This window comes from Pan paniscus, chromosome 19 (assembly GCF_029289425.2).
Source record: "Pan paniscus chromosome 19, NHGRI_mPanPan1-v2.0_pri, whole genome shotgun sequence".
NCBI lineage: Eukaryota > Metazoa > Chordata > Mammalia > Primates > Hominidae > Pan > Pan paniscus.
The window spans coordinates 23,514,435-23,527,793 of NC_073268.2; the positions used below are offsets into that span (position 1 = coordinate 23,514,435).

General features: G+C 48.3%; 1 protein-coding gene and 1 non-coding gene across 2 annotated transcripts; one reads left to right on the top strand and one right to left on the bottom strand.

The window, feature by feature from the left end:
• Window positions 1–1,605: 1,605 nt before the first annotated feature.
• Window positions 1,606–10,948, top strand: KRT32 (keratin 32). Its single transcript, XM_003813829.5, has 7 exons — window positions 1,606–3,530; window positions 4,212–4,294; window positions 4,459–4,615; window positions 5,945–6,106; window positions 6,185–6,310; window positions 7,406–7,626; window positions 10,222–10,948. Exons 1-7 carry the CDS (start codon window positions 3,063–3,065, stop codon window positions 10,349–10,351), a joined length of 1,347 nt encoding a protein of 448 aa, XP_003813877.4. The 5' UTR covers window positions 1,606–3,062; the 3' UTR covers window positions 10,352–10,948.
• Window positions 2,242–2,432, bottom strand: LOC112437697 (U2 spliceosomal RNA). Its single transcript, XR_003026249.1, has one exon. It is a non-coding gene; the product is annotated as a U2 spliceosomal RNA (small nuclear RNA).
• Window positions 10,949–13,359: the final 2,411 nt, after the last annotated feature.

A 13,359-nucleotide genomic window follows, 5' to 3' on the forward strand; every position in this document is an offset into this window, starting at 1 on the left:
CCCCACCCCACAACAAATGAGAACACATGGACACAGGAAGGGGAACATCACACTCTTTTTTTAAAAAATTTTACTTTAAGTTCTGGGATGCATTTGCAGAATGTGCAGGTTTGTTGCATAGGTATACATGTGCCATGGTGGTTTGCTGCACCTATCAACCCATCATCTAGGTTTTAAGCCCCGCACGCATTAGATATTTGTTCTAATGCTCTCTCTCCCCTTGCCCCCCATCCCCCGACAGGCCCTGGTGTGTGATGTTCCCCTCCCTGTGTCCATGTGTTCTCATTGTTCAACTCCCACTTATGAGTGAGAACATGTGGTGTTTGGTTTTCTGTTCCTGTGTTGGTTTGCTAAGAATGATGGTTTCCAGCTTCATCCATGTCCCTGCAAAGGACATGAACTCATTCTTTTTTATGGCTGCATAGTATTTCATGGTATATATGTGCCACATTTTCTTAATCCAGTCTGTCATTGATGGGCATTTGGGTTGGTTCCAAGTCTTTGCTATTGCAAATAGTGCTGCAATAAACATACTTGTGCATGTGTCTTTATAGTAGAAAGATTTATAATCCTTTGGGTATATACCCAGTAATGGGATTGCTGGGTCAAATGGTATTTCTGGTTTTAGATCATTGAGGAATCACCATGCTGTCTTCCACAATGGTTGAACTAATTTACACTCCCACCAACAGTGTAAAAGCTTTCCCATTTCTCCACAGCCTTGCCAGCGTCTGTTGTTACCAGACTTGTTAATGATCACCATTCTAACTGGCATGAGATGGTATCTCATTGTGGTTTTGATTTGCATTTCTCTAATGACCAGTGATGATGAGCTTTTTTTCATATGTTTCTTGGCCACATAAATGTTTTCTTTTGAGAAGTGCCTGTTCATATCCTTTGCCCACTTTTTGATGGGGTTGTTATTTTCTTGTAAATTTGTTTAAGCTCCTTGTAGATTCTGGATATTAGACCTTTGTCAGATGGGTAGATTGCAAAAATTTTCTCCAATTTTGTAGGTTGCCTGCTGACTCTGATAACAGTTTCTTTTGCTGTGCAGAAGCTCTTTAGTTGAATTAGATCCCATTTGTCAACTTTGGCTTTTGTTGCAATTGCTTTTGGTGTTTTAGTCATGAAGTCTTTGCCCATGCCTATGTCCTGAATGGTATTGCCTAGACTTTCTTCTAGGGTGAAAACTCACATTTCTAACATGTTCCTGAGTCAGGTTGATGCTGAGAGCGACTGATAACACCTTATTATAATAATTATAGTTTTTGGGTGAGAGGATTAAATGGGCAAATTAATGCCAAGCACTCAGCACCATGCCTGGTATTTGTATACATTCCACAAGTGCTGGCTATGATTCTGAAGGGTGGCCTGATGAGTCTCATCCCTTGTAGTTGGTATTGCCGTCACACCTCCTTCCATCTGATGCTATAATCTTCTCTAAATAGGTAATCCAGACAAGGTACTGGAATTTGTAGTTGTTTCAGAGAATCAAATTGTGAGAGTATTCGATCTGACCCTCTCAATTGGCATGAGGAAACTGAGGTCTGGAGAGACAAAATTACTTTCCCAAGGCCACATGGCAAGTCAGAGGCAGCATATCTACGCTCTCCTTTTCTTATGCAATGAATGAGCTGGGTGGCATTTTCCCTTTCCTGTTCTTGTACTGACATTTCTGGGAATATGTGAAACATAAGGCAAGTACTTATACCCCAAAATTATATCAAGAAGATTACTGAATAAAAAAGTGGCTATATAGTACGCACATACTACATGTGAAGCTCACAGCTTTTGCAGCCAGGACTGAAAACCACTGCTCTAGCACGTTGCCTTCTTAAGTGAATGCCCAGGGCTTCTATAGTTGGACATATGCTCCCTGTCTCCTGGCCTAGCTCATTCCAGGGCTATAGAACGTCCTTTCCCAAGGGAGTGGATTCACACTGCTTCCATAGTCTGAGATCCTGAAGTGAGACTTCCCCATCTGCCACAACAGAAAGTAAAAGTAGAACCTGTTCCAACTATTCTCAGTCTGTTCAACAAACAATTATTGAGCACTTGACAATTGTGTATATGGTGCAGTGATAATTGAATGGATGGTCCAGAGGGGGTCAAGATAGAGCAGCTGCCACCTGGAGATGTTCATGATATGGACTTTTCCAAGAGGAAGAGACCAACTGGAAAGATGTACCTGATTCTTAGGCTTCTGTTTGGGTCTTTTTTTTTTTTTTTTGCCTTTTGAAGGGGTGCAGCATTCCTGGAGGTACTGCAATACCAGGTCAACATGTAGAGTGAACAGAGCAAGCTCTTATTCCATCTCCCTGCTCCCAAAATCCATTTAATATGTTGTCCTCAGATGGAGGACGTATCAGATATTAAGACGATAAGAACAGATACCACACTTGATCTTAGCCAAAAGGCTGAGAAGTGATGCTGCCTATGTCTTGAGTTCATTCTCTCCCCACTGATATTATTTTCTTCCCCTTGGCAGGAAGATGATGTCTGTTAGGAAGCCTCTGAGGTTCCTGTTCCTTTCTGCTGGATTTATGCCGCTGCCAGCATCGAAGCAGTTTCTACCACCCACACATTTCCTTGTTAAATAGCCAGGCCTCTTCCCATGGGGAATGCTTTCATTAAAAGAGGCAGCCACTGCTGCACAGACCTGCAGGCTTCTCAGGGCTAGAGCAGGCGGGGGTGCAGTGGGCAAAGCCAGTGGAGGCACAGGCTGGGTTGTGGCAGTCTCCTGGAGGGCCCGCCCTAGTAATGAGGGCCCAGGCATGCGGCTGACCCTTTGAAGATGTGTCCTGAAGCTCTCTCATGGTGATCAATGACAGGAACCCAGACTCCTGCTTTAGCCAAATGATAAGTTTGGCCTCTTTTATTGGAAACCAAATTACAAATTAATTAGCAGCTTCCTCTGGGGCTGGGTGTAAACATCAACACCACCCAATGATGAATTTCTATCATGAGCCCCCTCACTGCAAGGGCATAAAATGGCCCGGGCGGCATGGGGTCTGTAGACATCCAGGCAGCTGTGGCTGAGGAGAAAGGGCCTCTCCAACATGACATCCTCCTGCTGTGTCATCAACAACTTGCAAGCCTCTCTCAAGAGCTGCCCCCGGCCTGCCTCGGTCTGTTCCAGCGGTGTGAACTGCCGGCCTGAGCTGTGCCTGGGCTATGTCTGCCAGCCCATGGCATGCCTGCCTTCGGTCTGCATGCCCACCACCTTCCGGCCAGCCAGCTGCCTCTCCAAAACCTATCTATCCAGTTCCTGCCGGGCAGCCAGTGGCATCTCCGGCTCCATGGGCCCCGGCAGCTGGTATAGCGAAGGGGCCTTCAATGGCAATGAGAAGGAAACCATGCAGTTCCTTAACGACCGCCTGGCCAGCTACCTGACGAGGGTGCGGCAGCTGGAGCAGGAGAATGCGGAGCTGGAGAGCAGGATCCAAGAGGCCTCTCACTCCCAGGTGCTCACCATGACTCCTGACTACCAGTCTCATTTCAGGACCATTGAGGAGCTCCAGCAGAAGGTAAGGGCAGCGGTGAGGTGAATAGGCTCTCTGGGAAGGGAACTGGACTAGCTGGCATTCCAGATTGGAATCTCGTTAGCTTATTAAGCTATGTTCAGGACAAAGAGACTTCCCTAGGGCATAGGGTTATTTTATAATTTGAGCACTCAGCCTGAGGCTTTCATATGGAGAGATCTGGGATCTAGTCTCAGTTCTACCATTGCCTCATTGCACGACTTTGGGGGTCCCATACCTTCCCCAGGCCTCAGTTTTCTCATCTGTAAAACAGGGATAATAATGGTCGTTATCTAATGGGATTGTCAAAAGGATTTGATGAGATGATGCAGGTCAAGTGCTTGGGACAGCCCCTGGTCCACGGTAAGTTTTCAGTAAATGTCAAAGACCCTTCTAACTGTCACATGAGTGACTTCAGACATGAGATTCTTTCCTTCCACATTGCTTGGCACATCCAAAATGGGGAATTTGAATTTATGAAGCTTCAGATTCTTAAAAAATACATCTCAAGTTCTCCAAGGACTAGCAATTCGCTAAATATCTCCCAGAGTTCCAGGGAAGAGGACCTTCTGCAGGGATGGCTGCAGGGCTGCTGGATCCTACCTTTGCTGCTGTCTTCTCTTCATTTGGGTTCTTCTTCCTTCGTCTCATCCTGAACTAACCCTCTCCATGTGCCTTGGCCTACAGATTCTGTGTACCAAGGCAGAGAATGCCAGGATGGTTGTGAACATTGATAATGCCAAACTGGCTGCCGATGACTTCAGGGCCAAGTGAGTTCAGTCGGGGGGCTGGAGCTGGGGAGGACCTGTCCTCATAGGCTCTGGGGCAACTTTCCATTAGTTTCACGGAGGGTTGGAAAGTGCCGGCAGTTGAAGGCCTTCCCTGAGTTCTGCATTCTGTTTCACCCTTGGTTGCTGACCCTGTCCTTGTGCAGGTACGAGGCGGAGCTGGCCATGCGGCAGCTGGTGGAGGCCGACATCAATGGCCTGCGCAGGATCCTGGATGATCTCACTCTGTGCAAGGCTGACCTGGAGGCCCAGGTTGAGTCCCTGAAGGAGGAGCTGATGTGCCTCAAAAAGAACCATGAGGAGGTGAGGTTGGAAGTCCCGCTGAAGTGGCCCCGGGAAGCAGAGGGGGAGGAACGTGGGGTATGGGGTTGGATAGGCGTGGGTTGAAATTCCCAAGCCTGCCACATGTTGTTTCAGTGACTTTGCCCAATTTATGGAATCTTCCTGAGCCTCCTCATCTGTAAAATGGGGACAACATGATCACGCAGGGTTATTGTGAGGATTTAATGGACAGGATATGGATCATGGAAATCCCCAAGGCATGGGTATGAAACACCTGCCACTTGGTCAACGCTCAGAAGTGTAGCCCCCTTCCCTTCTGCATTTCCTGGGCTAGTGTGACTGCCAAGCACTCACTAGTGGCAACTGCATTTGTTTTCTCTCGAGAGCCACACAGCAGAGGTAGAGTGGTGCAGTGGTGCCGGGGTGAGTTATGTTCCAGATCTCACGTTGAATGGCCTGTCCATCTCTGCCTGGCTCAACTCTCAGAAGCAGTCCCATCTCTTCTGAGAGGGAGTACAGCTGCAGTGGTCTCCTCTTTTTGCCCCCATCCTTATTTTGCCCTCCCTTCTGTTTGTATATAAAATGCTCAAGCTGAAGCCCTTTACTTTCTGATTTTTCCTTATCTCCTGAAGTTTCTTGGAGGGGAAGCCCTCTGCTTTGGGCACCTGTGTGCTGCCAAGCCCACCTGAGCCATGGTGTTTTTCCCTCCTCCCTGGTTGACTCTCAACCTCTTGACTTGGGATTTGAATGAACAAGTGCCTCTGAATCTTGGCTGGGTTTCCTCAGGCTTAAGTGTAAAGTAACAATCAGTCACCACGTACTCACCGAGCACCCTCGGGCTCCTGACTCATCTTGCTCAAATCAGAGAACTGGGAACGGCACCAAGAGGCCACTAATGAGAAGTTATCACACATCCTGGCAGACTCAGTGACAACTTTCCCTCTTTGGCAGCCAAGCCTGGGAGGCAGCTGCCCTAACTCGGGCCTTTAACTAGTCAAGCCAGGCTCCTGCTACCCTCCTCCCAGGATGAACACAGGCGGGGAGGGAGACTGGGAATACTAGGGGTACCGGTTTCCCATTTTAGCCCAAATGCATCAAACAAACCAGGGTGCTGCTCTTGGCTTCTGCCAAAGTGATAGAAAGTGTTGTGTTGCAGTGAGGTTCCCATCGCAGGGGTATTCAGCTGGAATTTGAAGAGCACTGGGATGCTGCTGAGTGGACTGCAGTCCTTAGGGGCCATCTAATGTTTCAATCTTTAGCAACTTTTGTTGCATCTTTTCATGTCTCCCTGGGGAGGTGAGCCAGGATCCTATGATTGTCACATTTTTCGGAGGTCTTGTGCCTTTTCAGGAAGTCGGTTCCCTTCGATGCCAGCTTGGGGACCGCCTTAACATCGAGGTGGACGCTGCACCCCCGGTGGACCTGACCAGGGTGCTGGAGGAGATGCGGTGTCAGTACGAGGCCATGGTGGAGGCCAACCGCAGGGACGTGGAGGAATGGTTCAATATGCAGGTGGGCCTCTCACGGTGGGGATGGCCTCCTCCATATCCCTAGGAAGGGACTCTAGCCTTCTCCTTCCCCCAACTGCAGATGGAGGAGCTTAACCAACAGGTGACCACAAGCTCTGAGCAGCTTCAGAACTACCAGTCAGACATCATTGACCTGAGACGCACGGTCAACACGCTGGAGATCAAGCTGCAGGCCCAGCACAGCCTGGTGAGAGCTGCTGGGTGGGCACCCCTCCCTCTGGATCCTAGGCGGTACTGAGCATAGGTGCAGGTCCCCAGGAAAGAGGAAGAGGAGGCTCAGATTTTAGCCACCATGGATGCTCATCCTGTTGACTTTTCCCGGAGGGAGGTTTCTCCCGAGATCCAGCTCAGAGATAAAAAAGGGATGTTTCAAATCAGACATGGGTTAGGTGGACACTGTCAAACTCAACTCCACAAGAAGGCTTGTTCTGTGCTTAGCCTGCCCTTCCAAACCTATGGATCTCAATGTCACCCATCCTGATGCCCAGGTTCTTCTCTGGACCAACTGAACCAGAGTCTCTGGAGGTGGGACCTGATCACAGCTATTTTTTTTTTTTGAGATGGAGTCTCACTCTGTTGCCCAGGCTGGAGAGCAGTGGTATGATCTCAGCTCCCTGCAACCTCTGCCCCCGCTGGGTTCAAGTGATTTTCCTGCCTCAGCCTCCCAAGTAGCTGAGATTACAGGCGTGCACCACTATGCCCTGCTAATGTTTGTATTTTTAGTAGAGAGGGGGTTTCACCATGTTGGCCAGGCTGGTCTAGAACTCCTGACCTCAGGTGATCCACCTGCCTTGGCCTCCCAGAGTGCTGGGATTACAGGCATGAGCCACTGTGCCCGGCCAGCCATGGGTATTTTTCGAGGGCTCCCATGTGGCACTAATGTGCAGCCAGGTTTGAAAACCCCTGTTCTAAATGATGCCGGCAGGGAGGTACTTGGGAAATCTCAGATCCAATCCTGAAGGCAGACAAAGGTTGCAGAAGAAAGGAGGGATTTAGGATCAGATTTACGAATAGGTTCTCAATCCTGAAGCCAGACAAAAGTTGCAGAAGAAAGGAGGGATTTAGGATCAGATTTACAAATAGAAACTGTGGTTCCATAATGTACCAGCTGTTTACCCTTGAACAAGTCATTTGACCTTTCTGGGCTTCCGTTTCCAAAGTGACTGATGTAGGGAGGGCTCATTTCCAGCATCAAAGGGAGATTTGGCTCTTCTTAGTTCTTTCTGAAGCAGGCCATGGTAAACAGCTGCCTTCCTCATGGTTATGTCTTCCTTTGCCTTAGAGGGACTCCCTGGAAAACACGCTGACGGAGAGTGAGGCCCGCTACAGCTCCCAGCTGGCCCAGATGCAGTGCATGATCACCAACGTTGAGGCCCAGCTGGCTGAGATCCGGGCTGACCTGGAGCGGCAGAACCAGGAGTACCAGGTGCTGCTGGACGTCCGGGCCCGGCTGGAGGGCGAGATCAACACGTACCGGAGCCTGCTGGAGAGCGAGGACTGCAAGTACGCAGGCCCAGCTGAGGCTTAGAGAGACGTGGGCAGGGATTCTGGGAGGTTATAGGAAGCAACTGGATCTACCCTTGAGGGACCATCAGCTTAGAACCCTGTCCTGACTATGGAGCCATTAAGAAGCTGGTATGCTCTGAAGGAAGTCAGGCAGTGGTGTTCATGCTGCCATCCTGAACCAAGCCCCTCGGAGACCATTCTATCTCATTCCAAGCTGGCAAGCTCCTTCTAAGTGCCCACCATGGGGCAGGTGCTATGGAGGACACCAAGATAGAGGAAGACAGGGCATTTGCCCTCCTGTCATTTCCATATGTTTAGGGAGATAGGCAGACAGGTGACTGGAGGTCATGGCCTGTCTGGAGCTTAGGATGAAATGCAGCTTTATTAATAGTACCTACACAATCCTGCTCCCACCTCTTACCCCAGCCTCACCTCATAGCTCCATTCCTCTCAGAACGGAGATTTTGGCGTGTCAGCAGGACAATAGGTAGCCTTGTGTAATTGAGCCCTGGTGGGGAGCAGGACAGGAAAGATCAGCCGGGGCCCATTTATGGAGAACAACACGGGTCATACTGGGAAGGGAGGGCTTTAATTTATAGGTGAGTGGAAATTGTTTTGAGGAGGAAATGAGAGAATTTACTGTGTGTCTTCTCCACTAGATGGTAAACATCTAGAATGCAGAGACATTATAATACATTTTTATTCCCTGTACGTGGCACATAGTAGATGCTCAGTAAATGGCTCTCAAGCTCAAAGCTGTTCTTCAGGAAGATGGCCCTGATAGCAGCAGGAAGAACTGAGTAGATGGAGGGGAACCAGGCAGGGAAACTGTCCAGGAGGCCCTGGCCACAGCCTAGGTAAGCAATGGGGAGGGCCTGAGTTAGGGCAGCAGAGGCATCAGCTCTAGACACTGTGCAGGTAGAATCAGCAGGACTTGGTGGCTGTCTGAATGCAGGGTACCTCTGGGCCATGGACACCCGGTGGGCTGACGACTGTTGTAGCTGTTTCTTATTCCACATTTGGCCTTGCTTCTCCATCATTCAGAATCTATAACTTCAGGGCAAGTGTTGTGTCAAACATTTGCAAGGACCAGGCCATTAACATGCATGAATGACGTGGGTCATACGGAGATGGTAGAAAAGCAGAAAGCTCTTGCCTTGTCCAATCCAGGCAATGGCATGCCCTCAGGGCCACTTCTACTGTGTGAGAAGCAGGTCCAATATTGCTGATCTTCCAATAGTTCCAGGGAAGCTGAGAATCTGGGTTTTTAAAAATGTTAAATTCTCCTGATTCTTAAGTATTTTCAACAAATTAAAGAAAATATATAGTGCCAGGCAAATGGAACACATTTCAGGTTGCACATGATCCTCAGGCCTCCCATTGGTTCTCTGAGCTACTGGGTTTCCATCCAGCATCCAGTGTGTTGTTCCTGGTTTTGAGTGCATGCCTGTCAGTCTCTGAGATCATCCTTTTTCCTTTCACCATGTATTAATTCTTCACTCATTTATTGTTTTGTCTGATCCAAATATTCTTATTAGGTGCCTATTCTATGTGAGGTATGCAGGGTGGGCATGGGTCTGTGGCTGCTGGCCTCACTGCTTGGCCGGGGAGACAGACCATAATAGAATGGTTACTACTCACGATGAAAGGAGATACATGTACCATGGGGGCTTTGTCTCAGAGAGGTGGGGGAGGCTTCAAGGAGGACGTGACAGTTGAGTTGAGCTCTTAAACAAGAGAAGAAATGTAGGTGAGTGGAGAGGGAAGAGGGTTCCAGAGATGTACGGCACAGGGCACAAGCCCTGTGGCCTGAGCAGTACAGTCCCTGCAGGAGCTGGAAGAAGGTCAGAGTACCTGCAGCTCCCAGAGCAATGGAGCTATCAGGTGAGGCTGGGGCAAGAGGTGGGAGCAGGATCATGCAGGTCCTATTAAGGAAGCTGCTTTTCTTTATTTTATTTTATTTTATTTTACTTTAACTTCTGGGATACATGTGCAGAACGTGCAGGTTTGTTACATAGGTGTACATGTGCCATGGTGGTGGTTTGTTGCCTATCAACCTGTCATCTAGGTTTTAAGCCCTGCATGCATTAGATATTTGTTTTAATTTTCTCCCTCCCTGCTCCCCTCACCTCTCGACAGGCCCCAGTATGTGATGTTCCCCTCCCTGTGTCCATGTGTTCTCATTGTTCAACTCTCACTTATGAGTGAGAACATGCAGTGTTTGGTTTTCTGTTCCTGTGTTAGTTTGCTGAGAATGATGGCTTCCAGAGGAAGCTGCTTTTCATCCTGAGCTCAAACGGAAGCCACTGAAGGTTTTAGGGAGGGGAGGGACATAATTGGATTTGTGACTGTAGAAGATTGCTCTGGCTACTAAGTGGACAGTGGTTAGGAGGGGCCCAAGTGGGGTTGGGGAGATTAGTTAGGAGGCCATGAGGTGACTCAGGCAAAGATGGCGGAGGTTGGGACCAGGGAGGCTGGGCAGAGAAAGCACGGAAGATGGGGTTGAGAGGCATCCGAGGGGAGAATTGGCAGGACCTGTGGCCGAGTGGGCCTTCTCTACTAATCCTGTTCCTCTTTGACTTTCTCCTGCAGGCTGCCCTGTAACCCATGCTCCACTCCTTCCTGCACCACCTGTGTGCCCTCCCCATGCGTGCCCCGCACCATCTGTGTGCCACGCACTGTTGGCGTGCCTTGCTCACCCTGCCCCCAGGGCCGCTACTGAAGTCCCTTTGTGCCAGTGGATACTGGAGGGCCTGGGGCTGGGCAGCCTGGTATTCAGTGGCCACCAAAAGAGCAGGGCCAGCCCTGCTCAGCAAGGAAGACCCTGAGCAGGACCGTGGATCACCTGCAACAAGCTCTGATACTCCAGGGGATACTTAAGCCCTCATCACTTCAAAACTGCCTCTTTTTTCCATGGGTGAACTGTTCTCTTTGGTGATGTTTCTGGTTGTCTGTGCTGCCTCAAAGAGCGTGTGTTCTTAGTTAACTGGCAAATAGAGCTGTATTCAGTGGCCTTGCAAACATGTCTGTCTCTGTTTGTCACTTACGCTGCTGCATCCACAGGCCAATCCTACTCAATTGGGCTTAAGAGGAACGTGGGCAAATTCTGTATTTATTTTTATGCTCCTTCTGCTTCCATAGAGGCTTGAGAGGTGTTCACTAAAAGGGCCCGCATGCCATAAACCAGTTAAAACTAATCAATTACTCTAGAGCCAAGTAATAAAAGAATAAAGAGAGGAGGGAGATAATTATGCCAGAAACCTAGGCCAAATTACTGTAATTGAGAATCATGTCATAATAAACCCACCCCTAAATCTCATTACAGCTGGTACAATGTGATCATTCATTCTTTCAAAATATCTTCACTGAGCAGCTACTGGGTGCAGGTTCTGCATTAGAGGCTGGCTAATCCAAGGAAGAGTTCCCAGACACATTGTTAGTAATGCTTCATTTAATCCTTGCAACAATCCGTGAAAAATATGCCATTATTGCATCCATTTTGTAAATGAGGAAACTGAGGCCCAGAGAAGTTAAGAAACTTGCCCAAAGTCACACAGCTTGTTAGTGGCAGACCCAGGACTGAAATCGAGGCCTTTGGGCTCTAGAGATGCTCAACCGATTCACATTCACAGTCCTCACTATTTGCAAACTACAGCTGGGTGCAGGGGGTATTAAAAATGCAAGTGATCACCACCATTCAAACACTTGTAATTACAGGAGGAGCTAAGACCCATGTGCATAAGATGCCACTCCTTTCTTCATAAGGGCCATATAATAGTAACAGTAATAATAGTAATAATGGCAATGGTTACTAATTCTTGAGCACTTATAATGCACCGAGTACTGTGTGGAGCATATTACATAAATTAACTTATGCAGTTTTCATGACCACCTTGTAAGGTACACATAGTATCCATTTTAGACATGGAAATGGAGGCATAGAGTGGTCAAGTTAGTTGTTGAAGGTTACATACAAGGACAAAGACTTAAACCCAAGTCTAGCTTCACAGCAGTGTTATTTTAACCATTCTAACTGCCAAATTCCTACCCAGAAAGAGTAAACACTAGTCAAGATTGGGAGAGAGTCTTAAGCTGAGAGGATCTGAAAGGCTTCTTGTAGCTGGTGGCATTTGAAATAGGTCTTGGAGGTTGAATAGAAGGTCTACAGGGCACCAGATAGGCAAGTAAGTGTGTGGGGATCTTCAGGAGAGCAGGGGGTCATGCTTGGAAGGCCTCAAGGGGTCTTGCTGGCTGGAGCAGTGAGTTCCTGTGAGAGGCTGATGGGGATGAAGCTCAAATGGTAGAAAGGCATCAGAGAGTAGGGGGGCCTTGGGTACCCCACAAAGAGCCTGGATTCTGGACTCTATCCTGAAGGCAGTGGGAGGGCTGCTGCAGGATTTGAGCCCAAAGATGACATGACTTGAGTGGCATCTTAGAAAGTCTCACCAAGTAACACAGACAGGATAGCTAAGAGGAGGGGATAGGCTGTGGAAGAAGCTAACAGGGTCTCAGGTAAGACAATGTCAGGGATCATGGAAAAATAAGGAATCAATCTAAGAGACACTGTGATGGACCTGACTTGGCAATGGATTGGCCATGGCAGGTAAAGAGGAGAGAGCTGGGGACAGGAATCTTGAACACCTTTCTGAACCTCACCCTCCAAACACACAGTTCTTCCTTAATGAGCTGAGATGATGTTTCTATTAAGTATCCTCCCTCTGGCCTTGCCAAGAAATGATGAAAAATGGATTGGCTCCTGAAGCTGCCTGCAGGCTGCTCTCCAGACATGATCCTGCAGGCATCCCTGGCAGACAAGGTCATTAGCCTGACAGCAGGGACATGAACATACTGCTCAGCAAGCTGTGGTTCCTGGTTGATGGATGGGTAAAATTTCAAGGAGCTGAAATGCCAAGAGAGAGGGGTTCTGGCTAATTGAATTTTCTCATAACTGCGTGCAAACCAGCAATCTTTAATTTCAACCCCAGTGCAAAACTTTTCTGGAATGTGCTCAGCTTGATAAACAACACGCAGAACAGACCAAAGCTTTGGTTCTATAATCCTAGACCTGTTCTGTCCAATATGGTAGTTCATAACGACATGTGGCTGCATATACTGAAACATTCAGTATATGAATGTTTCATATACTGAATTGCACTGAGTTGCACTCGTCACACGTGGCTAAGTGGTAGTAAATAAGACAACACAGACATGGACTATTTCCAACACTGCAGAAAGTTCTACTGGACAGAGCTGTCTTAGACTGTCAGAACTAGAAGGAGCCTTCCAGATGATCTGGCTCAGCTTTCCCAGTTTTACAGAAGAGTCATCTCAGACCCAGGGAGGTGGACAGATGTGCTCACAGACACAACCAACAGGTGGGAATTGAAGCCAAGGGTTTTGACGCCAAGCCTCTTAGGTCTCTCCAAGCACTTTATGCTTTCTCCAAGCACCCTAGGTTTATTATTATTTCAGGCTAATACATATTTCCCCTTTCCTTTTCTTTCATTTCCCAAAGAAAGGAGACATTTTCTCTGAGAAGCTGAAACTTCTTCCTGGGAATATAGTTCTCTTAAAAAGCATCGCTAGCAACTACCAGACTCAGCATCTCCTCCTTCTTTGAGCACTGGGCTCAGTAAGAGCAAAGACCTTGAGCTGCAGCCCAGAGCCTCAGCAGGAATGATTGCACAGGAGTTGTGGGCCAGAAGTCCTGGGCCCTGGACCCCCTGGGGA

What these genes read in the sequence shown, in the direction of transcription:
- KRT32 (XM_003813829.5), top strand. Translation starts at nt 3,063, where the DNA reads ATGACATCCTCCTGCTGTGTCATCAACAACTTGCAAGCCTCTCTCAAG. An exon ending in TTGAGGAGCTCCAGCAGAAG is followed by an intron (nt 3,531 to 4,211) that starts GTAAGGGCAGCG and finishes CTTGGCCTACAG; the next exon opens with ATTCTGTGTACCAAGGCAGA. An exon ending in TCAAAAAGAACCATGAGGAG is followed by an intron (nt 4,616 to 5,944) that starts GTGAGGTTGGAA and finishes GTGCCTTTTCAG; the next exon opens with GAAGTCGGTTCCCTTCGATG.